The sequence below is a fragment of the Tachysurus fulvidraco genome, chromosome 26, assembly GCF_022655615.1.
Source record: "Tachysurus fulvidraco isolate hzauxx_2018 chromosome 26, HZAU_PFXX_2.0, whole genome shotgun sequence".
NCBI classification, from domain to species: Eukaryota; Metazoa; Chordata; class Actinopteri; order Siluriformes; family Bagridae; genus Tachysurus; species Tachysurus fulvidraco.
Genome location: NC_062543.1, coordinates 15,720,681 through 15,747,429, shown reverse-complemented (window position 1 = coordinate 15,747,429; position 26,749 = coordinate 15,720,681). Strand labels below are relative to the sequence as shown.

The following is a 26,749-nucleotide window of genomic DNA, read 5'->3' as shown; positions in this document are numbered from 1 at the left end:
AGTCAAAAACCATCTCTTTAGTTTTATCAACATTCAGAGACAGGTCGTTGGCTCTACACCAGGTACTGTAGTTAGCTGTTGCACCTCCTCTCTGTATGCTGACTCATCGTTCTTGCTGATGAAACCTACTGTACCACATTAGCAAACTTGATGATATGGTTTGATCTGTGCATTGCTGCACAGTCGTGAGTCATCAGAGCCTGAGTGGACTGAGCACGCAGCCCTGAGGGGCTCCAGTGTTCAGTGTGGTGGTGCTGGAGATGCTGTTCACGATCTGGACTGACTGAGGTCTCCCAGTCAGGAAGTCCAGGATCCAGTTGCAGAGGGAGGTGTTCAGTCCCAGCAGGCACAGCTTGTCAATCAGGTGCTGAGGGATGATTGCGATGAATGCTGAACTAAGTATATCAACAGCATTCGTACATATTTCACATTATTGTTCAGGTGGGTGAGGGCCAAATGAAAGGCTGTGGCAGTGGCATCGTCTGTGGAGCAGTTTGGACGATACGCGAACTGTAGGGGGTCCAGTGAGGGTGGTAACTGGGTCTTGATGTGCCTCATGATGAGCTTCTCGAAGCACTTCATAACGATGGGTGTGAGTGCGACGGGGTGATAGTCATTGAGGCAGGACATTGTAGACTTCTTTGAGATGGGGACGATAGTGGTTGTCTTGAGGCACGTAGGAACAACAGCGCTGCTCAGGGAAATGTTGAAGATGTCAGTGAAGACATCCGCTAGCTGTTCTGCGCATTCCCTGAGCACCCTGCCAGGAATGTTGTCTGGTCCAGCAGCCTTCCGTGGATTAACTCTGCATAGAGTTCTCCTCATGTCACCCGTGGATAGACAGAGTACCAGAGTATTTTTTTGTATGTGTCACTTTATTTAATACAAGATTTACGGTCTTATAAAATGCCATCTTGACTGGTAGCACCTTCTCACCCTGGACAGCACTAATTGTCTGGGATTATAGAACAGGATAATAGAACATAACCAAACAGTTTAATCACCAGGGATAGTGTTACTACACCATATTAACCGATTCCAATAAACAATCTCCAGGGAAACAAGCTCCTGGTAATATATAATAATAATAATAATAATAATAATAATAATAATAATAATAATAATAATAATAATAATAATAATAACTGAACTACTACATAAACTAATTATATAACTAAATACTAACACAAATAACACCTGACATCTTGCGTATTTGCTTATCAATGCTTCATCTTTTCATTAGTAAATGAATAAAATGAAATTAGTTTTCAAAAAAATAAATTAAAAATAAATTAAAATATTGAATACTTTTTTTTGCTCTTATTCTTTTGATTAGAACAGCATGCAAACAGCCCGGTGTCAGTAGTAGGTAAGTAAATGTGTGTTAAGGTAAAGTGAAAGAGAGAGAGAGAGAGAGAGAGAGAGAGAGAGAGAGAGAGAGAGAGAGAGAGAGAGAGAGAGAAAGAGAGAGAGAACTTGAGTGAGAAAGCGAGGCAGGTACCTTGCGAGACAATAGCTTAACTTTGTGTGTTTGCGTGTGTGTGTGTGTGTGTGTGTGTGTGTGTGTGTGTGTGTGTGTGTGTGTGTGTGTGTGTGTGTGTGTGTGTGTGTGTTTGTGTTTGTGTGGTCAGTCGGCCAGATGTTGCCACAACATCCCCGTGGTTAGCTCCGATTGTTTGGGAGGATACATTTGACCTGACAGTGATTGATGACATCTACAAACAACAGAATATCACCGTGGCAACCACCGTCTTCGCTCTGGGCAAGTAAGTCATGCCAAGTACAAGGCATTGTGGGTCCCACGCTGTGAGTGTTGACTGAGGTTGAATCTGTAGCAAGCTGGAGAAATGTAATGTCAAATCCCTTTTACAGTAGTTTATATACAAACTGTATCATGTCCTGCAGGTATGTGCGTTTCCTGAAGGACCTCCTAGAGTCTGCGGAGCAGCACTTCATGGTGGGCTACCGAGTGCATTATTACATCTTTACAGATCTCCCGGATGAGGTTCCCGCGGTAACACTGGGTGAGGGGCGTCAGCTGAAAGTGATAAAAACAGCAAGCATGAACCGCTGGCAGGAAATCTCGCTACGCAGGATGGAGAGGATTGAGAATCTCATCCAATACGAACTCATCAACAAGGTAGACTACATTTTCAGCCTCGACGTCGACTCCAAATTCTATGCTCACTGGGGGGCGGAGTCTCTGGGGGACCTTGTCGGCGTGCTGCATGCCTGGTTGTTTGGAAAATCTCGGGAACAGTTCACTTACGAGTGGCGTCCCGAATCTCAGGCTTACATCCCTTTAGACGAAGGAGACTACTACTACGGGGGGGCCGTGATCGGAGGACGCCCCGAAAAAGTGCTCAAACTGGTGAAGACGTGCCGCATGCAGCTGGATGTAGACCGAGCCAATAAGATCGAAGCAGTTTGGCAGGAAGAGTCTCACCTGAACAAGTACTTCCTGTACAACAAACCCACCAAGTTGCTCTCACCTGAATACCTGTGGGATGATCGAAAAGAGAAACCCAGCTTCATGAAAGTGGTGCGTTTCTCACAGGTGGTCAAGAACTACGCTGAGATTCGACCCAACCCTTAATACACAACATAAGACATCAGAGCTTTTCTTGATGTCTCACACCTTTTTTCTTGATGTGATTCCTGGATGTGACACCAAATCTGTTAACAGCATGTTACTTTAAGGTTTCTTTAGAATTGAATTTATTAATTCTTGATTGTACAGTAGAACCTTACACTTACTCCTGTGATGTTGCTTTCATCCAAGAAATCTTTGAACAAGAAATGAATATTGAGTAACTGCAAATAACAAAATGTGGCCAAAGGTTTTGTGAATTTTTGTTCTTCTTATGAAACTGATCTTGAAGAAACTTTATAGCTGGCTATCTCACGCTGATTTAAATGTTCATGGACTTACTATTCTTTCTTCCAATCTTGGTTCCTATTCATTATTTGAACTCTTTATTGAATTTGTATTGAATCACTGCTACTGTATATACGCTGACAATGTCGCTAAGACTTATGCATTAACACTTTTGAACTTAAAGGTTTCTGTATATCTTTGGGGGGGGGGCAATGTTTTGCTGGTTGCTTTGATACAATAAAAATAGAAATTCTAATCCAATGTCTTCAAGCGTGAGATTTCTTGAAACGTACACAATGAATGCCGTTACATTTCATAAGCCTGAAATACTTGATGATTTGTTGTTGAAAAGGTGACAGAACCTGACCGAAATCTGTAAAGACATTCAGCAAAAATGTTCAATATAAACAACGCGAGCTTAGGATGAAGCCCTTGAGCTGTGAGATACTGCATTATCTAGTGCACCAACCTGCTATTCACACTACAGCTTTTGTTTGTGATGATCTAATATACATCATGTTCACATGTCTATTTATCAGAACCAGATCTAACAGGGAAATTTACAGGATTTGTGACGGTTTGTGTGCTCAAACATGTTCCGTTTTTTTTTCATTTCAGGCAATGGCTCATTGCACAAAAACAGAAAAGTGCGCTGAAATTATCATCAAATTATCATGAAATTATATAGAATATTGCTTTAGACTTGACATGTTTTTGTTATTTATTTAAAAGGATATATTTGAGTTATTTGAGTTGCCTTTTTGCCAAGAAAGTAAAACCTGTCAGGTAAAGGGCTGAAACTGAAACCTAACTTAAATAAATCTTTTCTCCTGAATGGGAAATGTAATGATTATTTGAAAATTGAGTTGTGTAATTTGTGTAATATTCCACCTGGAGCTTTTTCAAACTTTTTTTTTGCACTCACCCTGTGGAAAAAAGAAAAAATGCAAATTGAATTCTGCTGTATTTGGTTGTATCTTGTTGATAACAGTGTAGGCAAATCACACACAAACTTATTTTTCTGACATACTGACTCACGTATATAATCCATATTAGACACAGAAATAATTATTTCAGAAAAATGAGTTTTGGGATTTGCATCAACCCTAACCTCACTAACCACAACTAAATATTTTGGTGCTTTTATTTCTCAAAAATTCAGCATCATAATGGGGTATAATGCAGTTCCAGAATCCTAATTTTTATCAATTTGTTTATACCTAAAGTTTTTCTTCTAGTTTGTGTGTGTTGTTTGTTTGACATGAATCAGGATGAGGAGTGAACTTTACACGTCTTTTTTACACAACTTTATTTTGATTTATTTTTTTATATTATATACCTATTTTCAACACCTGAACCATATGCCCTAAGCAACTAATCTAATGTGACCGAGTAAGAAAAATTATTACTTTTAACTATTTGTTTAATTTTTTAAAAACTTGTAGGTCAGTTTGACCTGCAACATACTGTAATAAGAGGGTTTAAGTCTAAAGAGGTCAAGGTTGCATGTCCTGAAAATATCTTGTCCTCGGTTCAAATCATGCTCTTGGCATACAGTATATTTGTCTTAGTTTTCATTTTGGTAAGTAAAAACACATCAAATTTTTAAGAATGCTTGATGGTAATAAATGATCCAAAATCATTCTATTTTAATTTAAGCATAATGTGTCTGTGAAGATTCTCAGTCATCCAGTGCCTCTTTTCCACCAAAAAGAACCAAGTGCTGGTTCAGAGCTAATGCTGGTGCTGGTTCAAAGTTGGTTCCACTGGTGAACCTTCTAAGAACCGGTTTGCCTTTCCATCGGCAAGAGAGCCATCACAGAGCCGAGTCTGACGTCAATGTATACATGTCACGTTACACAGCAACATTAGCGCAGCAGCAGCAAACACAAACACAGCATAAACAATGCTTTACTGTTAATGATCATGGCTTTGTGAACCTACATCAGCATCCAAACGCAGTGAATCCAACGTGTACGTGCAGCTCCATGTAATTTGTATAAACGGAGGTTGTAATCGAGAAAGTACATAACGTTATTTTATCATTAACACAGAAAAAAGTTAGCCTTAGCATGTAGCTATCTACTACCATGTGTGCTGATAAGTGATTATATTGAGGTAAAGTAAAAATGTATTAAAACATTAGTAAACTTTAGGTACATTATCAAATGTGATAAAAGTAGCCTCGCCCACAGCCCCTAACGCAAGCAGTTCTTAAGTCTAGACCAGCAACGTTTTGGTGCTACTTAAGAACCACTTTTCCTGGTTCAGAGCCGGTGCTTTGGTGGTCAAAACAGAAAGAACTGGTTCTAAATTAGGCTCCAAACCTGCACTCGAACTGCCTCGGTGGAAAAGGGCAACAGGTGAAGTTTTCTGAAAGTTATAAGGAAAGAAGGAGGGTGGTAAGAACACTGCTGATAACACCCAGCTCGGCTTCCCTAGTAAGCATAACAAAGGGGTGTTCTCTCCCTCATGTCTCACAGACAAATACTGTAGGTCAATCTGCAAACTCTGGTATTCACCTCCAGATTCAAAAAGACATAAATAAACAGTGAACAGAACAGAAGTGAAACAACAGAATCTCTGTGATGCCTTCATGCATTAAGGTGTTTTTTTTTTTTAATGCCCTCCTGCTGTTGTTACAAAATGATTTTAACAGAAACTGCTACACCTAAACCGATCCCAGTTTATGCTTAAATGACATTTCTGAAAGACGCCTTTGTATAACATCTCTTGCAGAAAGAGCTTTGGAGGAATGATTCAACAGCATTAATAAAGTGTTCACGTACAGCTGTGTAGCACAGCAGATGAAGCTAATGTATAGAACTATTAAATACCTATTTGAATTGGAGTGAACATGATAAGCAGTTTGTAGGTGATGGAGGCAGTAAGCACTTAATAAAGGCAAAGAAAATGAATTCAAAGCGATTATCATAGCTTCAGGCACCCCTTATGAGAAATTCAACAACAAGGTCCGTGACGTCGCCCGGTATGGCGCAACCGGGGCCCCACCCTGGAGCCAGGCCTGGTGGCCGGGTCTTATTCCACAGAGCCTGGCCGGGCTCAACCCGAAGGAGTGATGTGGGGCCGATCTCCAGTGGGCCCACCACCTGCAGGAGGAACCGTAAGGGGCCAGTGCATTGTGGATTGGGTGGCAGTCGAACGCGGGGGCCTAGGCGACCCAAACCCCGGACACGGAATATGGCTCTAGGGACATGGAATGTCACCACGCTGGGGGGAGGAGCCTGAGCTGGTGCGGGAGGTTGAGAGATACCGAATAGAGATAGTTGGGCTCGCCTCCATGCACAGCTTGGGCTCTGGAACCCAACTCCTCAAGAGAGGCTGGACTCTTTACTACTCTCGAGTTGCCCACGGTGAGAGGCGGCGGGCTGGTGTGGGCCTGCTCTTGACCCCCCAGCTCAGCCACCATGTGTTGGAGTTCACCCTGGTGAATGAGAGGGTCGTTTCCCTGCGCCTTCGGGTCGGGGATAGGTCTCTCACTGTTATTTGCGCTTACTGACCAAATAGCAGTGTAGAGTACCCGACCCGGAACCTCAGCAAGGGGAAGCAGTGCCCTGCTCACACTGTTTACAGTTGGAGTGGGAATCTGCTGACTTCAACTGGTTACATTCTCGGACAGTGGAAGGAGTACTTTGAGGTTCTCCAAAACCCCAGCGACATGTCTTCCACTAAGGAAGCAGAGGTCGAGGGCTCAGTTGTGGACTCATCGATCCCCCAAGCTGAGGTCACTAAGGTAGTTGAGAAGCTCCTCAGGGGCATGGCACCGGGTGCGGATGAGATCCGCCCAGAGTACCTCACGTCTCTGGATGTTGTGGGGCTGTCTTGGTTGACACGCCTCTGCAACATCGCGTGGCGGTTGGGGACAGTGCCTCTGGACTGGCAGACTGGGGTGGTGGTCCCTCTGTTTAAGAAGGGGGACTGGAGGGTGTGTTCCAACTACAGGGGGATCACACTCCTCAGCCTCCCTGGAAAAGTCTATGCCAGGGTACCGGAGAGGAGAAATCGGCCGATAGTCAAACCTTGGATGCAGGAGAAACAATGCGAGTTTCCTCCCGGTCGTGGAACAGTGGACCATCTCTATATCCTCTCCAGGCTGCTGGAAGGTTCATGGGAGTTTGCCCAACCAGTCCACATGTGCTTTGTGGATCTGGAGAAGGCATTCAACTGTGTCCCTTGTGGGGGGGGGTTCTCTGGGAGTATGGGGTCCGGGGCCCTCTGTTAAGGGCTGTCCGGTCTCTATATGACCGGAGCAGGAGTTTGGTTCACATTGCCACCAGTAAGTCAGACTTGTTCCCAGTGCATTTTGGACTCTGCCAGGGCTGCCCTTTGTCACCGGTCCTGTTCATTATTTATATGGACAGGATTTCTAGGCACAGTCGGGGGCCAGAAGGAGTCCGGTTTGAGGACCATGGGATTTCATCTCTGCTTTTTGCAGATGATGTTGTCCTGTTGGCTTTCTCAAATCAGGAACTCCAGCGTGCACTGGGACAGTTTGCAGCCAAGTGCGAAGTGGCGGGGATGAGAATCAGCACCTCCCATTTTGAGGCCATGGTTCGCAGCCGGAAAAGGGTGGCTTGTCCCCTTCAGGTTGGTGGAGAGCTCCTGCCTTAAGTGGATGAGTTTAAGTATCTTGGGGTCTTGTTCACAAGTGAGGGAAGGATGGAGCGGGAGATCAACAGGCAGATCGTTATATCTTCTGCAGTGATGCGGTCGATATACCGGTCTGTTGTGGTGAAGAAAGAGCTGAGCCGCAAGGCCAAACTCTCTATTTACCAGTCGATCTACGTTCCTACCATCACCTATGGTCAGAAGCTTTGGGTCATGACCAAAAGGACAAGCTCCCGGATACAGGCTTCCGAAATGAGTTTCCTCTGCAGGGTGGCTGGGTGCTCCCTTAGAGATAGGGTGAGGAGCTCGGTCACTCGGGAGGAGCTCAGAGTAGTGCCGCTGCTCCTCCACATCGAGAGGAGTCAGCTGAGATGGCTTGGGCATCTGTTCCAGATGCCTCCTGGATGCCTCCTTGGGGGGGTGTTCCGGGCATGTCCAACCGGGAAAAGGCCCCGGTGATGACCTAGGACACGCTGGAGGGACTTTGTCTCTCGGCTGGCCTGGGAATGCCTCGGTATTCCCCCGGAAGAGCTGGAGGAAGTGTCTGGGGAGAGGGAAGTCTGGGCGTCCATGCTTAGACTACTGGCCCCACGACCCGGCCCCGGATAAGCGGTAGAAGATGGATGGATGGATGGATAGATGGATGGATGGAGAATAATAATAATAATAATAATAATAATAATAATAATAATAATAATAATAATAATAATAATAACTGAACAACTACAAAAACCAATTATATAACTAAATACTAACACAAACAACATCTGACATCTTGCATATTTGCCTATCAATGCTTCATCTTTTCATTTGTGCATAAGGAATGAAATGAAATTGGCTTTCAAAAAATAAATGATTATATATTATGTATTGAATACTTTTTTGCTCTTTTTCTTTTTATTACAATGGCATGCAAACAACCCAGTGTCAGTAGTAGGTGAGTAAATGTGTGTGCAGGTAAAGCGAAAGAGAGAGAGAGAGAGAGAGAGAGAGAGAGAGAGAGAGAGAGAGAGAGAGAGAGAGAGAGAGAGAGAGAGAGAGAGAGAGAACTGGAATGAGCATGCAAGGCAGGTTTTAGTTTTATTTGCCACCTATCTGTACCTTGCCTGTATCTGTAGCAAGCTGGAGAAATGTAATGTCAAATTCCTTTTACAGAAAATGTAAATGATGAAATGTGAATGAACAAAAACACAATAAAGAAAATATTACAATGAATTCTAACTTTGTGTTTATGGATTCATAAAAATGTGGAGAAGCTGCTTTCCTTAAAAATCCATATTCTTACTGTATATCCACCATCAAAAAGGATTGTTCTCATGGAAACAGTTCACATCTCTCTCTCTCAATCCCATCCTTGATGTTGACCTAACTTCAGTACATTTCCATTTCCATTAACACACGTTTCTATTGCTGCATTTTTTTAAAGGTCATAAATTACCAGTGTCATTAATGGCAAAAAAAGTCAATATCCGAAAGATTTTGGATGCGATAATTTTGCTCTTGTAACACACTGATTTAGAAGATGGAAAGATTCAAAACAATGACATAATTGTTGAATTTTAAAATAGAAAAGTTATTTGAATAGAAAAAATAGCCACTAACTGTATATATGACTGGACAACATGCGGCCATTCACTCCATGTTTTGGGGTAAAATGGGTGTGGCCACACTGGCTCCGCCTCTCGCATGCCCATGTCAGTGAGTGCAATTTAAGATAAAACACTGGCTAATTCACAGTGTATAGACAGATATATTAATCAACATGTAATGTTGCAAAAAGCTTCCAGAGCTTTGAGTCCTGACTGACTGAGACACCGTTTCCCAGCTAGCTGACGATGTCCATCATTTCAATCAAAGAAACTTCTGCAAGGGAAAAAAAACGCTGCTCTCCAAGATGCTTATCTAGCTCTGACGCCTGAGAAGTACTGAGGGAGTTACCATGAAATGCAAAAGGAACAGAAAACCACCTGAAAATGGGCAGAGATAAAGACAATACTACAGCCAATCACAAGAGAGCTTTACATTTCAGTTCACTTCTCTTGTCTCTCTCTCTTTCTCTCTCTCACACCCAAACAAACTCTCACACCCCTCTATTACTGCGTGTACATTCGAGCCCCATTCACTCACTCACTCAACTCACACACACTCACACACACAGACACTCAAACACACAGACACACAGACACACAAACACACACACAGATCAAAATACAGACTGAGATATCTTGAGGAGAACTCACTCGAAGAACATTACAATGCACACAAAACAGAATTTATTTCTGTTGTTTACTTTTATCATCGCTTTACTCCTTGGGTATGTCATTATTTATCTATTTATCTATCTAGTTATTTATTTATTTTCCATGAACAGATTTAAATCTAAATATAGTGCAAACAGACAAACATTTTGGTTTTTAAATTAAAGGTGCAAGTTGAAGTATTTAGGACGAAGTAGATCTTCGCCGATGGTTTTGAAGTCAGTCAGTAGCTCAGCAGTTCTGACATTTAGAGGAAGCTCATTTCTCCACTTAGGAACCAGAACAGAGAAGAATTTTGATATTTTGATGCTTAACTACATTAAACCCTGAGAACCAGAATGACAGACCGTTTTTTTAAATGTTTATACCTGCAGAATACATGCTGACTTCCTTATAAGTGTCACACAGAAACTCTCCATTTGCTTGATGAGCGACAGGGTCAATGGGAAGCAAATACAGAAAACATTTAAATACAGAAGTTTGCATGAGGGTTTTTTGTATTTGCAGTGACAGCAGACTCATCTGGGCACAAAGTTTTGGGTCAAATCTCCAGAAAACTTCTGAGAACTTTTGGAAATGTTTACAGCTACGTTGGTGTTTTTAAAGACAGTTTAGTAACAAACAGGGATTTCGTCGTAATCTCACGCTAAACTCTAGTTAATTTGCTAGTGATTTTATTTCAGCTTTTATTTTCCCATATTTTTGGATCGTTGCCGAATAAATTATATTTTTGCTGTATAAATAATCACATGCACAACTAGACAAATATTTTGGTTCAAAATGTGTGTGTGTGTGTGTGTGTGTGTGTGTGTGTGTGTGTGTGTGTGTTACTCTTCAGGGTCAGTTACTTCAGCTACACTTCCTCCTGTTTTAGGTAAGCTTGGCTGCTATAATCTGCCCCTACTCTGACCCCTTAGCTGTAAATGAGTGTGTGTAATTTGCCCTGCGAGGGGCAGGTACAGTATTCTCACCTCACCCAGTGATCCTGGGGATGACACCTGGATGAAAGCACTTGCTGAAGATGAGCAAATTAATATTCAAGTAAATGTGTGATTACCCCAGATGATGTGTGTTTTGTGTTTTCAGTGATGTGTTCGCGTGCAGACCGACTGTGTGAGTACACACACCATTGTGTTACTATTAATCATTTATCTGTACTGTATATGCAGTTAATATTTACCTGTTGTTCCTGTAGTGACGAAAAACATCATGTTCAAATGGACTTACTCTTTCCTACAGGGTGAGGACATGTACACACACTCACACACACACACACACACACACACACACACACACACACACACACACACACACACACACGCACACCTCACGCTTTCTCAGTCGTACAGAATGTATTCTTTTCTTTTATTCAACCACAACGATTGCTTTTATGCTAAAGTTTTATGTCTGCCAAACAAGTCAGCTCCTGATCCTGCTTTATGGATCACGAACTTAATTAGTAAGTAATTAATAATACAAACAAAACAGTTTCACTTTCCAATTTTGTCAGAAAATATGAATCGGCAAATAATTTCCAGGGATACAGTAACTACCGTTGTGTGCATGTACGGACACGGACACATTAAGAACTTTGCTCGCTGAAATTTATGGTCTTATAAAATGCCATCTTGACTGGTAGCACCTTCTCACCCCGGACAACACTAACCCTCAGGGGTTATAAAAAATGATTATAGAACATAACCAAACAGTTCACCAGGGATGGTGTTACACCACCACATTTACCCATATCAATAAACAAGACACTCTTCTAGGAACTCCATTGTGCAGAGCAGTGCCATGGTCCTGGAGTGACCTGTCTCTCAGTGGTGACCCAGAGACTGAAAAACACTTTAAAAATAATAATAATAATAATAATAATAATAATAATAATAATAATAATAATAATAATAATAATAATAATAACTGAACTACTACAAAAACTAATTATATAACTAAATACTAACACAAATAACATCTGACATCTTGCTAATTTGCCTATCAATGCTTCATCTTTTCTTTAGTAAATGAATGAAATGAAATTGGTTTTCAAAAAATAAATGATTATATATTATATATTCAATACCTTTATTTTGTGCTGTTTTTCTTTTGATTAGAACGGGATACAAACAGCCCAGTGTCAGTAGTAGGTAAGTAAATGTGTGCGTGTGAAGCAAGAGAGAGAGAGAGAGAGAGAGAGAGAGAGAGAGAGAGAGAGAGAGAGAGAGAGAGAGAGAGAACATGAGTGAGCAAGTGAGGCAGGTTTTAGTTTTATTTGACACCTATCTGTACCTTGCCAGACAAAAGCTTAAGTTTGTGTGTGTACGTGTGTGTGTGTGTGTGTGTGTGTGTGTGTGTGTGTGTGGTCAGTCGTCCAGATGTTGCCACAACATCCCCATGGTTAGCTCCTATTGTATGGGAGGATACATTTGACCTTACAGTGATTGACGCCATCTACAAACAACAGAATATCACCGTGGCAACCACCGTCTTCGCTCTGGGCAAGTAAGTCATGCCAAGTACAAGGCATTGTGGGTCCCACGCTGTGAGTGTTGACTGAGGTTGAATCTGTAGCAAGCTGGAGAAATGTAATGTCAAATCCCTTTTACAGTAGTTTATATATAAACTGTATCATGTCCTGCAGGTATGTGCGTTTCCTGAAGGACCTCCTAGAGTCTGCGGAGCAGCACTTCATGGTGGGCTACCGAGTGCATTATTACATCTTTACAGATCTCCCGGATGAGGTTCCCGCGGTAACACTGGGTGAGGGGCATCAGCTGAAAGTGATAAAAACAGCAAGCATGAACCGCTGGCAGGAAATCTCGCTACGCAGGATGGAGATGATTGAGAATCTCATCCAATACGAACTCATCAACAAGACAGACTACATTTTCAGCCTCGACGTAGACTCTAAATTCTATGCTCACTGGGGGGCGGAGTCTCTGGGGGACCTTGTCGGCGTGCTGCATGCCTGGTTGTTTGCAAGTTCTCGAGAACAGTTCACGTACGAGCGGCGTCCCGAATCTCAGGCTTACATCCCTTTAGACGAAGGAGACTACTACTACGGTGGGGCCGTGATCGGCGGACGCCCCGAAAAAGTGCTCAAACTGGTGAAGACGTGTCGCATGCAGCTGGATGTAGACCGAGCCAATAAGATCGAAGCGGTTTGGCAGGAAGAGTCTCACCTGAACAAGTACTTCCTGTACAACAAACCCACCAAGTTGCTCTCACCTGAATACCTGTGGGATGATCGAAAAGAGAAACCCGGCTTCATGAAAGTGGTGCGTTTCTCACAGGTGGTCAAGAACTACGCTGAGATTCGACCCAACCCTTAATACACAACATAAGACATCAGAGCTTTTCTTGACGTCTCACACCTTTTTTCTTGATGTGATTCCTGCATGTGACACCAAATCTGTTAACAGCATGTAACTTTAAGTTTAATTTAGAATTGATTTCATTCATTCTTGATTGTACAGTAGAACCTTACACTTACTATTTCTCCTGTGATGTTACTTTCATCCAAGAATTGAATATTGAGTAACTGAAAATAACAAAATGTGGCCAAAGGTTTTGTGAATTTTTGATCTGCTTATGAAACTGATCCTGAACAAGTGGCACTACTTTATAGCTGGTTTAAATGTTCATGGACTTACAATTCTTTCTTCCAATCTTCATTTGATGGTTCCTATTTATTTTTTGAACTCTTTATTGAATTTGTATTGCATCATTTACATAAGCGCTTAAATCTCTAACATTGAATACATTAATGCTGGCTCAATAGGTTACATACTTAAGATACCATGAGTTTAGAACATTTGTTCAAAGTTACAATGAAAAAGTGTCAAAGGTTGTGTTTTTTTTGTTGTTGTTGTTGTTGTTGTTTTTTAATGCAAAAGATAGGGAAAGACGTGCTAGTTGAAGTGTTTCCTGAATATATAAAATAATGTTTTGCTGGTTGCTTTGATACAATAAAACTAGAAATTCTAATCCAATGTCTTGAAGCATGAGATGTCTTGAAATGTACACAATGATCACCGAAAGCTGTAATGGCATTCAGCAAAAATGTTCAATATGAACAACACGAAACTGAACTGAACTGGGCTGAAACTGAAAGCTAACTTAAATAAATCTTTTCTCCTGGATGCTAAATGTAATGATTATTTGAAAGTTTTTTGCATGAACTTAGCAAAAGTCTAGGATATTGATTTGTGTAATTTGTGTAATATTCCTCCTGGAATTTTTTTTTTGCACTCACCCTGTGGAAAAAAGAAAAAAAATGCAAATTGAATTCTGCTGTAACAGTGAAGGCAAATCACACACAAACTTACAGTATTTTTCCGACATACTGACTTACGTATATAATCCACATTAGATACAGAAATAATTATTTCAGAAAAATGAGTTTTGGGGTTTGCATCAACCCTAACCTCACTAACCACAACTAAATATTTTGGCGCTTTTATTTCCCAATAATCAGCATCATAATGGGGTATAATGCAGTTCCAGCATCCTTATTTGTATCAGTTCGTTTATATCTAAAGTTTTTATTCTAGTTTGTCTGTGTTGTTTGTTTGATGTGAATCAGGATGAAGAGTGAACTTTACACGTCTTTTTACACACATCTTTTTGTTTTGATTAAATTTTTTATATTATATAGCTATTTTCAACACCTGAACCACAAGCCCTAAGCAACTAATCTAATGCGACTGAGTAAGAAAAATTATTTGATTCAAAACAAAATGATTTCTCAAGTTATAAAAACAACAAAAACAGCCATTTAATATCTCTTCTGTTCTGCTTATTTCACAGATACACCAGAGCGGATATCTCCACTCTCTGGAACATGCAGTATTTCATTATAATGCACATATTTTGTTTTACTAACAACAGAGCAAGATTGTTTAATAGAAAACAAGGAACACAAACATACAAGTTTAAAACCAAAGTTAGAAAAATCGGTGGCCAGATTTAAAAAGACATAAATGAACAATGAACAGAACAGAAGCCCTCGTCATTCCTCGCACTTCACCCCGCACCCTCAGATCTACCAGCTCTGCTCGACTGGTTCCACCATCTCTCAGGGTAAGAGGCAAGTTTACTAAAAGACTCTTCTCTGTTCTGGCACCAAGGTGGTGGAATGAACTTCCCCTAGGGGTCCGGACAGCCGAGTCACTGGCTTTTTTCAAGCGGCGGTTGAAGACCTAGTTATTCAAGAAACACTTCAACTAGCACTTCTTTCTTTCTTTTGCATTAAAAAAAAAACCACAACCTTTGACACTTTTTCGTTGTAACTTTGAACAAATGTTTTAAACTCATGGTATCTTAAATATGTAACCTATTGAGCCAGCATTAATGTATACAATGCTAGAGATTTAAGCATATCTAGAGATGCTAGAGATTTGTACTGCATATCGACTACTTGATAAACCTTGATCAATTAATCAGCATAACCTACCAAGTCACATATAAGAAGGATTAGATGGTAAATGAGACAAATAAGACAAATTACTGTAGAAGATAATGCATTTCAGTGTTCGCTCTAAAGACTGATATTCTTTATTGCTTGGGTCTCTCTCTGTAAGAACGTTTCTAATTCTAAAAAGTTTTGGTTTACTTGCTTATCCTCGAACCTTCGTGTGACATGGAAAGATTCAGGTGAGCCAGCCAGGAGAGCACTAATCCAGACACACCTGTTAAAGGTTGAAAGCAATTGTGTTTCCTTTTAGAACATTTACATTTATATTTACATTTACATTTACATTTACAGCATTTCACAGACGCCCTAATCCAGAGCGACGTACATAAGTGCTTAAATCTATAGCATTGTATACATTAATGCTGGCTCACTAGGTTACATATTTAAGATATCATGAGTTTAAAACATTTGTTCAAAGTTACAATAAAAGAGGAAGGGCCAGCAAGAAGGGCCAGCAGGACCAGGTACAGTGGATCAGCAAAGCAACGCATTCCTTGGCCTTAAGGAACTGCTTACCATTTCCCCTGTTATTCAGATCCCCAATTTCATATTTTGACTTTATTTCATTTTAACATTTTTGAATAATCCTCAAATATAGTTTTAAGCCTATACACAGTGAACTGCACAGGCACACAAGGTAAACTCAGAAACCTTCAGTTTTTTAAAAGTTATTTGATCATAGCATCACTAACAAAGAATATTCTAGACTGATTTATGAATTAGAATTCTTTAAGCGCAGTTTTAGAAGCTGTTAGGACTGAACATTAAGCTCAGATGCACAAAAAAGATATCAAAACAGTGGGATGCAGAGCTCTGAATGAAACTAAGCTAAACTGACAGGACAACAATGTGTCATAAAATGTCCTGGCTAAATATGAGTTTTTAAAGGCTATAAAATAAGCAGATTTTGCAAGATTTTTTAAATCATATTCACAAAGATTTATAACGCATGCCACTAATGCTAACTGTATACCTAAACTAAACTGCACTTAAAGGATTCTAATTCATAAATCAGTCTAGAATATTCTTTGTTAGTGATGCTATGAGCAAATAACTTCAAAAAACTGAAGGTTTCTGATTTTACCTTGTGTGCCTGTGCAGTTCACTGTGTATAGTCTTAAAACTATATTTGAGGATTATTCAAAAATGTTCAAATGAAATAAAGTCAACATTTGAAATTGGGGATCTGAAGAACAGGGGAAATGGTAGGCAGTTCCTTGAGGCCAAGGAATGCTTACTCTGCTTTGCTGATCCACTGTACCTGGTCCTGCTGGCCCTTCTTGATGAGGTCTGAGAAGTTGAGGCTACAGAGGAGAGGTTAGAGACAAAGAGCCAGTAGTACCCTGACACCTCTGGAAAGGCATGTACCTGTTTCTTGGTCGTGGGCAGTCTTTGACTGCCTCCAGTTTCTTTATTTGTGACTTCTGCACACCCTGATACCCCAGGTACAGTGCCTCGGTCAGCCACAGGGAGCACTTGCATTGGTTAGCACTTAGCCTGGACTTCTGGAGCTCTCTCAGGACCTCCCCAATGTGGTGCAGGTGGTCTGACTAGGTGGTGCAGTGAATCATTAGTGAAGCATTGCTGGAGCTTGATGCATGCCAAAGGAAGTCCCTTTACTCTACCTGTTTTTTCTGAAGAGAGTGATTGCCTCTGCTGTAACTGGCTGCATACCATCGGCACGTCTACCTACGAAGCTGCATCCATTTACATTTTCGCCATTTAGCAGGTGCCCTTATCCTGAGGGCCGCTTAAAAATGCTTTTAAGTGTTTCAAGTTCATTCCACCACCTCATTGCTAGAACAGAAAAGTTCATCCATGTGCATTCTCACTATCCACAACAATAGGGCTCCTTACAGCAGCCTGAGTGGTAGTTGTGCAAGGATTGTGTTTAATCACAATATGTAGTGAGAATCAGTGATTTTTATATATATTTCTAAGTTATGAGCAGGCAAATTATTTCAACAACTAGTAGCCTTATCTGTCTTAATTGTAGGTTTAAATCATAAATTTGTCAAATTATGGATCTGACTTGCTGTCTTTCATGAATACCGAATCTTTTGAGTAAATTCTAGTACAATTTATGCATAAATCTTGCACAGGTATCCAGCTAAATAAAGAATGCCCATTGCTTGCAAACTGGTGTGATGTAAAATCTTCTCAGAAAACTTGTCAGGTTAGCCGATTTAAGCTAAAGAGCATAAGCAGTAAAGCAAACCAGAAATTGTCATTGCTAACATCAAAAAACATGGGATAATGTTGAGGTAGTCAAAATAATCCTCAGTGTTCAGAAACGATCCCAAATTATAAGCACTGCATAGAATTCATTTTAACCCAGTAAGCAGATGCAAGTAATAGCATTAAGCTATCAAGCTTTATCAACATAAAGCTGTTAGGACTGAGCCTAAAGCACAAATAAATCCATAAATTTGTGAAATAAATAAATAAATAAAAGTTAGCTGATTTCGAGCTTTGAATCCCACTGATTTAAAGTGACAGGACACGCCAACAACGTCATAACATTAGCTAACATGAGCTAGTCTGACAGTAACGAGTTATATATCATTTTTAAAAGCTTATAAAGTAAGCTAACGTCACAAGATTTCTAAATCACATTCACAAAGATAACATGACATCATTTGCTAATGCTTGTTATAGTTAAACGAAGCTAAAAGCTGTTAAATGCCCAGAATCTTCCCCGTTAGCGATGTTATGATCAAATGTCTTCACGGAATAACTGAAGGTTTCTCAGTCTACCTTTGTGTGCAGTCATAAAACTATATTTGAGGATTATTCAAAAACACTGTTAAAATGTCCCACAATGTGTTTATTTGTAGTGAATTAAAATGTAAATGTAATGTTCAGGTTCTTTAACAGTACCGTCATTAGAAACGAGCAGGTTGAGAGCTGTAACTTGTCCTGTGTCGCCCCCTTGAGGACGCCTAACCTTCTCAGAGTTCATAATCTTTTTTTTTTAATTATTTTAATTGTATATATATATATATATATATATATATATATATATATATATATATATATATATATATATATATATATAGTTTTCATGATGTCATGTACTGTAAAATACATTCTGGATTCTTTTTTTTTTTTTTACTTGAACTGGAATTCACTATTTCAAACTTGTGAAGGTTTATGTGATAAAAAGTTACTTTTATACTTTTGGAGATGGAGATTTGAGTTGATGGTTTGCATGTATTTATTTTCAGGAAGGGTGCCGATATTTCTGAAGGGAAATGAAAATACGGTGCTAATTTAATAATTCCCCTTTCACCAAAATCCGTGTTGTAGCTCAGTTTTGAATCCTGAAAAGTGGGACATCCGCAGACTTGCTAAGAAAAAGCCAATCATCCATGGATTGGGTGAATCCATGAAGTTCACAGAAATTTTTTTTTTAGTTTTGACTGAGATTGCAACCAGTCCCTGACTTTGGGAACTCAAACCAATCCCACCAGCTTCCAGAGGAAGTCAAACCAATCCCACCAGCTCCCAGAGGAATTCTGACTAATTTCCTGCAGGATTTCTAATAAATCTCATCCGTTTCCACAGAAACTTGAACCATTCCCCTGAGACCTGGAATTCTGACTAATTTCCTGCAGGATTTCTAATAAATCTCATCCGTTTCCACAGAAACTTGAACCATTCCCCTGAGACCTGGAATTCTGCCAAATTTCACCTGCTTCAATAGTTACACAATTAATTTGTTTGTACTCACATGATATCGTCTCAGAGCAGGTCTGGAAACCTCCAAGGTCCAGGAGCTCAACATTAAGCAAGCTATTATATTTATTATCAAGTCATGATGGTTATCAGTGAATGTGACTGGAATTTTATAACTCAAAAACAATAAAAAAAAATCCAGTTTGAAACCTGTCTTCTGGTCAGGAATGATTGACTGTATTTGTAACAGATTTTGTATCCCCATGTTTTTAGAGCTGATTGTAACTTGGCTTTCAGGCAGATTAATGTCCTTGAAGATCCTAAATTTAGTTGAACAGCAGTGTTTTGGAGGCGGGGCTTAGTGCATATAGAGGGAAAGAAAAAAAAATGTGTATTTTTTTAGACTCCATAAGAGACTACTGCAAATATTTGTTTACAATTATAACAAATACATTTTTCCTGACCTAGAATAGTTTAATGTCAAGGCTGTAGAAACAAACATGATTTAAAAAAAAAAAAAAAGAAAGAAAAAAAGAAAATAGAAGAATAAATTCAAAAACAGAAGCCTTTTTTTTTTTTTGAGGAAACTCCAATGATGGTTTTATTGAGTGAGATTCAGGGCACGCTACTTTTTTTTTCCACAAATGAATTCTCAGTGTTTAAAAAAACTTCCCAAAACATTCAATTTCTTTTTAAAACCCAATAAATTCCAAAAAGAAAAAAAAAGTCCCACAAAGAGATCATTCCCACCCAAAACCAAAACAATCCCAGTTTACCGGATCTACTTTGTTTCATCGCATCGTTTTGGTGCCGAGATTTATCCCAAAGCGTGAGGTGCTAACATCTAGAGTTCTTATACCAATCTTTTTCCCCTAAAAGAAAAATTTCAAACTGGGCAAAAACTCCAAGATAAGAACGTAATCGCTAACTAACACACACACACACACACACACACACACACACACACACACACACACACACAAACATACACACAGGTTCAATGCCTCAAGATACAGGACTGTCCGTTAAAACAAAATAAAAACAAATTAAAAGGAAAAAAAAAGATCAAAGACAAAACTGAAGTGCCGCCTTTGCACACCGCTCGTGTTGGGGACAACTTTGAAGAACCCCATCTGAAAACCCCCATCGTTCGCATTTGCGTTTTTGTGCTAAAAACCTGAACCAGTATTTACAAAATTGTTGATAAAAATATTCCTCTGGTGATGGATGGTGGTGAGAGCATCTGGGTCTGGGAACCTGCTGGAAAAGAGGGAAGAAAGGGAAGGAGGGGGATAGGGAGAGGGATGGGGAGGGAAGAATAATTCGGACTGATGGGAAAAGAAAGAAGAGAAATGGATGGAGGGGTGAGATGCTACTCGGCCTTAGTCTCCTCCTTCTCTGGCTCCCCCTCTGCCTCTGGAGTCTTCTCAACCTGCATGGTGACAGAAACGGACCAATCACCGGTCAGAGAGGATCACCTGCACCAATCGGAATTGTGCTTTATATTCCGAAGCATTTTACAAATTCAACCTTCATTAAGTTGCCATTTTGGTCAATAAATCATGTTCTGCTCCGCGGTCCTGGTTCAAATGAGAACGTTTCAAGGCAAAGAGTGAAAGTTGTTGGGCAGAAAGCGAAGGCATGAGGAAGGATAAAGGATGAGATCCCGAACAACAAACGAGGGAAGTTTACAGCTTCCAGTTTAGCTTTAATACATTTCAAAATCTTCCTCTCAGTTCAAACGTTAAATGATTTCAAACTCCCCAACATTCTGGATTGCAGGTTTGTTGTAAAAACTATTTAAGGGGCAGTTTTATTTCCCCAACAGGAACTGAAACTTGTAGACTAATCATTATTTATATATTTCTAATTCTTAACTTTTTCTTTACTTACTCAGCCTCAAAGACACCTGGGAACAGCCTCAGAACGGACGTGTAGATTTGTGGGTAAAAGAATAAAAACCGATCTGTTCTACATCACTCTTGATCTTAGATGTGTCTTTATCTGACTCAAAGGTTTGTTCATTTCTCTTTGATGAAAGGTTTTCATATGATAGAGAACTTACTTTGCATGAAATAAACTGGTCAGAGTTTTATTGTACTTTAAGTAAACGTTAAATCGTCTTTTTGGAACAAATCTCGTGTGCTTTACTTGGCTGACACCGATTTGGTCGCGTTACGATCTATAGAGCAGTCCTGACTGATCTGAGGGGACGGAGCTTGTCTAGCTAACGTGTCCGATGCTGGGTTTATGCTGGATGAAAATGTTCCAATGAATTTGCTTTACTGAAGCTTGTGTGTACTCAAAACCCTCTTTATTATCTGGAAAAGAGCCAATGATTTGAGTTCTCATCATTTATATAACTCCTAATAATTAAATAATCGAGAATTGTTAATCAGGGATCTTCTTATGGCAATATTTGTGTGTGTGTGTGTGTATGTGCGTGTGTGTATACCTCATTAGTCTTGGTCTCTCCATTTTCTGATTGGTTCTCCTCCTTGGTCTCCTCGTTCTTTGCCTTCGTCTTTTTGTCCTCCTTCTTATCGTTCACTTCCTTCTCTTTCTGAAACAGAGAGAGATGCAGAAATCATGATATTTTAGTTCACTACGATTGATATATGAAAGAAAGCATGAAAAATGTGTGTATGAATGAGTGTGGGCATGTTGGATAAAACGTCCACACATCGGTTCTTACCTTAGGTGTTTTCTTGGGTTTGGGTTCAGGTTTAGGAGGAGTCGGTTTCTAAGGGCAAGAAAAACAATCCATTTGTTCCTTCAACACAAAAGTGTCAATTACAGAACCAAGTAAACAGTATTGGTCACGTTTCACCAGAACACAGGTTTCTATAGCGATTCTGGACAAAACTATCCACTTGTCTATGTTTCACCTTCGGTGTTAACAGATGCGCACGTTACATAGGGGAAATGAATTACACAACAAGCTGCTTTTTTTATTGCGTTAGCTAGGAAACTGATCGTAAATATAGCAACGGATTCTAAATAAAAGGTGCGATTTTGCTCTTTAAGAAATAAATAAATGTACGTCTGATGGAGTACAGCGTTCTAGATCCATCACTGTGCGGTTTGGCACTTAGGGAGCAAAAGTGTGTGTAAATAAAAGTACTTACTGCTGATAACCTGGCAGACCTTCTCTGAGGCTATTAATGCAAAACACACACAGGTTGATTTTTAAAACAGGTAAGTACAGGTAACAGACTGAACAGAGAGCAAACACAAAGGGAATTTTATTACCTCCTCCTTCACCTCTCCATCAGCTCCCTGTAAAGAAACAAAAGGAGGGGAAAAAAACAAAACAGTCTGGTTACAAGGGCTGAAATTCATGATACAGCTAAAGCGTAGTCGGTAAATGATCTGTAATGTGATGTTAAGGTTTGTTAGTGTGCTTTAAAATAATCCCAACATCTGATAATAATGAGAAAACCTTCACCATGCAATTATTATAAAGATGTATTATTGTCATTTAAAGACAAGACAAGACTGGACTTATATAACTAACTCCAGTCTAGTGTTACTATTTTTATTAAGAAAAAAATACTTAAAATACTTAAAATCAGTTAGATCCAAACGCTTAAAAACGTATTATTCCACTCTTAATCTACACAAGCATTTTATTTTATTTTTTTTTCAAAAACTTGGTGCAGATTATGGCCGCGCACCCAGAGCGCTCCTTATAAGATCAATAGTTCACTAGGTCTAATACGCATATGGACTTTAAGTACCCTACGTAGGGTACCACAGTAGGGCGTGTGGAGGTGTTTGGGACGCGGCCCCGTGCAGGTATGTAGCGCGGAGACATTTCACAGTAGCTCGTCTCTCACATAGAAAAGGGGGAGGGGCGCGACAAGCGAGAGCTGACTTGTATACTGACATCTGGCGGTAAGCAGGCGCAATGACACCCTAGTGTTTCCAGGCGAACAAAGAAAACGTATTAAAATTGTTCATCGAAGCGACCTTGTCCCGGATTAAACGCTAAGTCTGACGAAAGTAGAGCTCTCGAAGTATTTTTTCGTGTCCTTTCGAAGGCTTGTGACGCTGTGGCGCGCTTATAACACGCCGTTTTGTTACAGTCGCGCCTTCGAGGGACGAGGGGAAGTAGCGCTAACGTTACAGCATGGCTGCTGCTGCTGCGGCTACAGGCATGGAGCTGACTGACTGACTCCTGCCCACGGACAGGAAAGCGCTGCCCCACACACTCAAACCTCTCTCTGTTCGCACCGGCGTCGAGAAAAAATACACCAAGCACTCGGAAAAATCCTAAAATGAACAACGGTTACGTCTAAACCCTCAGATTCTAGAAAAGTCCAAAGGATTTTGCATAAAAAAAAATTAAAAAAAAAAGCTTCCTAATTTCTCGACTGGTTCGTGAGGGCAAAAGTATATCCGCATGCCGTGTGGCTTTTCTACATACCTTTCTCTTGGGCATGTTGAGGTTTTTTTGGATAATTTTTCTTCTTTTGTGCAACAACTGAAAGGTTGTCTTTTTATAAACGTCTATATATACACACGGACTCGGAGTTCACAGATCAGGGGAAAGACTGTCGTCCGCTATGGTACTAATTCTGTAGTAAACAGTGAAGCTGGGCTACATTAGAACCAGGGGTTGAATGGGGAGGGTGAAGGGGCGGGGCGAATATCGATTGACGTGCATGTTGACCAATCAGCAGCGTTGTGAATGTGCCACAAAAGAACCATTCTGAACTCTGAACGCGGTTTAGGCGCGAAATCCTGACAGGACTTATAAATCTCCTCAGGTCAACTTCAAACAAAACAAATAAACAAATAATAATAATAACAACAACAACACGACAATAATCCAAATCAAACGCTTTAATCATGTGTATTTGATCAAGGACAATTATACACAATTAAAATATATATATATTTTTTTAATTTAAAGAAATAAAGTATGGCTCCATGGTGCCATGATAAACAGATGAAATATGATAATAAACTTGTTTAATATTAAAACACTGAGTTTCTGAGAAGATTCCTATGTTGTATCATCGCAAGTTTTTTTTTAATAAATGTATTTATCTTGTAGTTTGGATTCTGTAGCTCGTCGGTGCGTCTTGTGACACAGACTCTGTCACGTTTGTCTCACTTCCACTCGTTTATTTAGTGTTTATTGAGAATTTGTTTTAGTACAATGTTCGGCGTACGGTTTCCGTCCGTTCAGAGAAACACGTGAGATGTTTGATGGTTGTTATTGTGGATCTTCGTGTCAGAAGTCAGTAGTTGTCACAGGGAGATGTTGTTACTGCTAGCTCTGTTTTACTGCCTAAAACCACATCAAATTATGAAGCTGTTCAGTCCAAGCATAGAGCCGCTAAAGAAAAGTCCGATATAATCCTGAAAATGTCAACAAGCTAAAGCAGAGCCAAATGCTAATATAAAGTCAAACAATCCAAGTGCAGAACAGCTAAAGGAGAACCCAGTTTAATCATATAGATAACAAAGCAGAATCCAATCCAATCACATAGATGATGAAGCAGAATCCAATCATGTAAGTTATCAGATCAGCATCCAAGTGAATGTTAGTAGAATTCAGTCTGATCATGAATTTAAAACCAATTCAGACATGGAGTGTTAACGCAGAGCCCAATCCAAGTCAAAAGCAAAATATAATAAAGAAATATGTTTAATGAAGTGAATCCGATCTTCAAATCCAGTCCCAACAACATCTTTCTGCCTTGTTCGGAGGTTTGATCTCACAACCTCTCAGTCATTAGCTCAAAACTTCAAACAGCTAAAAGTTAAAATGAACATACACTGATCCATACAAAACAAAACAAAAAGTCGTTTGTTGTGTAACAGCACTTTGTAGTGTAACTGGTAAAACTTTGTGTTTGGATTTCGTTAAACTATTTCATCATTGTAAACCGCCATTTACTGGAATGTGATGGCTATATGAAGCATGTGTGTGAGATTTTCTTGTAAGATGGTGTGAGAAAGGACTTTTCTCAGTTCTGCTTTATGTAGAACAAGCCCACAGTTAATGTGCGTGCGTGTGTGTGTGTGTGTGTGTGTGTGTGTGTGTGTGTGTGTGTGTGTGTGTGTGTGTGTGTGTGTGTGTGTCCACTTCCCCTTTGTATACACTGCTTTAAGCCAAACAAGTATTAATTTCACACACTGCTTGAGTTTATAGTTGAGGGCACAGGAACAGACGGATTGAGTAGGAGAGTTTATCTGTACACTGAAGGACGGATGGAGAAACAGAATAACTGAAGGACTGAATGACACCAAAATAGAGACCGAAGGATATTTTTTGCTTGTTGTGTTGAGCTTTAAAGGCAAAAGAAGAAGTTAATTCGAGCACACTGGTAAGAATATCTCTCTCTCTCTCTCTCTCTCTCTCTCTCTCTCTCTCTCTCTCTCTCTCTCTCTCTCTCTCTCTCTCTAGGTGCATGCCTAGCTTTGATTGCATTATGCTCTTTGCTTAAATGCTTTGAAAACTTGATTCAGATTGGACAACTGCTTCAAAAGTTGTCTGTTCTGCCTTACAGGATTTATCCATAGATTGGAATCTAATTAAACTAAAAAAGTCAATCCTAGATCAGATTCTGCTCTGTTATCAGCCGAATGCTCAGACTAGATTCTCCCTTCTTGGATTTCTGCTCTAGCTTTTTGTTGGATTGGATTTTGATTCTCTCTATGTTTAGACTGGATCCATGCATGGATGCATTTAGCAGCTTTACACAGGGATTTAATTCATTTTTTAGCATTTCTTCGATCAGATTCTCCCTTCACATCCAAGTGATTTTCATTCTGTTTTAAACGGCTTTGTGATTGGACTGGATTCTGTTTTAACAAGTTGAAAAGATAAAAAAAAGGACATCCTTAATGGTACGAATGGAGCTTTAGATTGTTCACATTATGCACATTAGACAAATGAATGTTATTATCGTTGCTGTTATCTTCATGTATTTTTTTTTTGGCTGTTCTTGCACAGGAAGCCTGCAAGTCTCTTTATGCAAACGAATGAGGAACATCAGCACTAATATTCCGTATTCGCAAGCAATCAAGCATCACTTCAACCCACTTCAGAAATCAGTTTGAGATTCTTGCTCAGTGTTTAAACGTCTCCAGCAGAGTGTTGCTATTATTACCTCCCTTTTTTTTGCAGATGCACTCCATTATTATCTAGAAAGCAGTGCTGTGAAGATTGACCGAATACCTGTCGAAAAAATGCAGAAGGTCTTAAATCCGACCTCACTGCAACTTCCGAGCCGAACTGGAACCCATTCCAGCATTTGTTTGAATTGAATTAACTGAGAGTTTCAATGAGGAAGTGGAGATTTTGTTCTTACTATTTCAGTTCGTACAAAATTCTACTTGTCGGCTTTGAAAACTTTTTCTTTTCAAGTCATCCTATTAATGGTTTATATAAAAAGCATGCGAAAAACATCTAGTAAAAATATCATGAATATAGGGAAGTGTTTATAATATTTATCATTATAAAAAAAAGAAAAAAATGTAATTACAAAACAAATTTCCATTTGTCTTCTCTTGTCAAAGCTAAACAAATGTGTGTGTGTGTGTGTGTGTGTGTGTGTGTGTGTGTGTGTGTGTGTGTGTGTGTGTGTGTGTAGGTCATCATGCTTGGTGAGGCATTCCTTCATGTCCTGAACTACACTGAGAAAACCCCTGAACACATCGCCCTCTCCAGTACGAACACGTTGTCTCGCGTGATCTCACGCTCTGTTCCCCCTCCAGAAGCTGCAGCAACTCACCTGAGCTCCAGATCGGCCCTGATGCCTCGGCCACTGCCAGGTGAGGATTCTGGGAAATGTGTGAGTAAATGCTTGTCAG

At 39.9% G+C, this 26,749-nt stretch overlaps 4 protein-coding genes across 9 annotated transcripts in view; 3 read left to right on the top strand and 1 right to left on the bottom strand.

The window, feature by feature from the left end:
* LOC113662878 (histo-blood group ABO system transferase-like) overlaps nt 1-13,951 on the top strand; it is a 124,757-nt gene extending 110,806 nt beyond the window's left edge. Inside the window, exons 1-7 of one of the 6 annotated variants that reach the window (XM_047809559.1) lie at nt 9,649-9,821; nt 10,604-10,639; nt 10,852-10,878; nt 10,961-11,005; nt 11,880-11,912; nt 12,133-12,267; nt 12,407-13,948. In XM_047809559.1, coding sequence (XP_047665515.1) covers nt 9,763-9,821; nt 10,604-10,639; nt 10,852-10,878; nt 10,961-11,005; nt 11,880-11,912; nt 12,133-12,267; nt 12,407-13,097 — 1,026 coding nt within the window. In that variant the 5' untranslated portion in view covers nt 9,649-9,762 and the 3' untranslated portion in view covers nt 13,098-13,948. Of the gene's footprint in view, nt 1-9,648; nt 9,822-10,603; nt 10,640-10,851; nt 10,879-10,960; nt 11,006-11,879; nt 11,913-12,132; nt 12,268-12,406 lie in introns of those variants that run through there. The other 5 variants (XM_047809566.1, XM_047809563.1, XM_047809567.1 and 2 more) reach the window with 5 other exon arrangements.
* On the top strand, nt 1,665-2,690 carry LOC125138413 (histo-blood group ABO system transferase-like). Its single transcript, XM_047809569.1, has 2 exons — nt 1,665-1,766; nt 1,906-2,690. The coding sequence occupies exon 2, from the start codon at nt 1,955-1,957 to the stop codon at nt 2,594-2,596; it is 642 nt and encodes a 213-aa protein (XP_047665525.1). The 5' UTR covers nt 1,665-1,766; nt 1,906-1,954; the 3' UTR covers nt 2,597-2,690.
* A 5,076-nt stretch (nt 13,952-19,027) lies between the features above and the next one.
* Nucleotides 19,028-23,542, bottom strand: hmgn7 (high mobility group nucleosomal binding domain 7). Its single transcript, XM_027178052.2, has 6 exons — nt 23,349-23,542; nt 22,172-22,198; nt 22,048-22,077; nt 21,615-21,662; nt 21,375-21,482; nt 19,028-20,351 (listed from the first exon to the last, which is right to left on the bottom strand). The coding sequence occupies exons 1-6, from the start codon at nt 23,361-23,363 to the stop codon at nt 20,292-20,294; spliced, it is 288 nt and encodes a 95-aa protein (XP_027033853.1). The 5' UTR covers nt 23,364-23,542; the 3' UTR covers nt 19,028-20,291.
* A 1,483-nt stretch (nt 23,543-25,025) lies between these two features.
* Nucleotides 25,026-26,749, top strand: part of si:dkey-237j10.2 (uncharacterized protein LOC568721 homolog) — a 2,927-nt gene continuing 1,203 nt past the window's right edge. The window contains exons 1-2 of the mRNA XM_047808983.1: nt 25,026-25,260; nt 26,530-26,710. Of these exons, the coding sequence (XP_047664939.1) occupies nt 26,536-26,710 (175 nt within the window). The 5' untranslated portion in view covers nt 25,026-25,260; nt 26,530-26,535. The remainder of the gene's footprint in view (nt 25,261-26,529; nt 26,711-26,749) is intronic.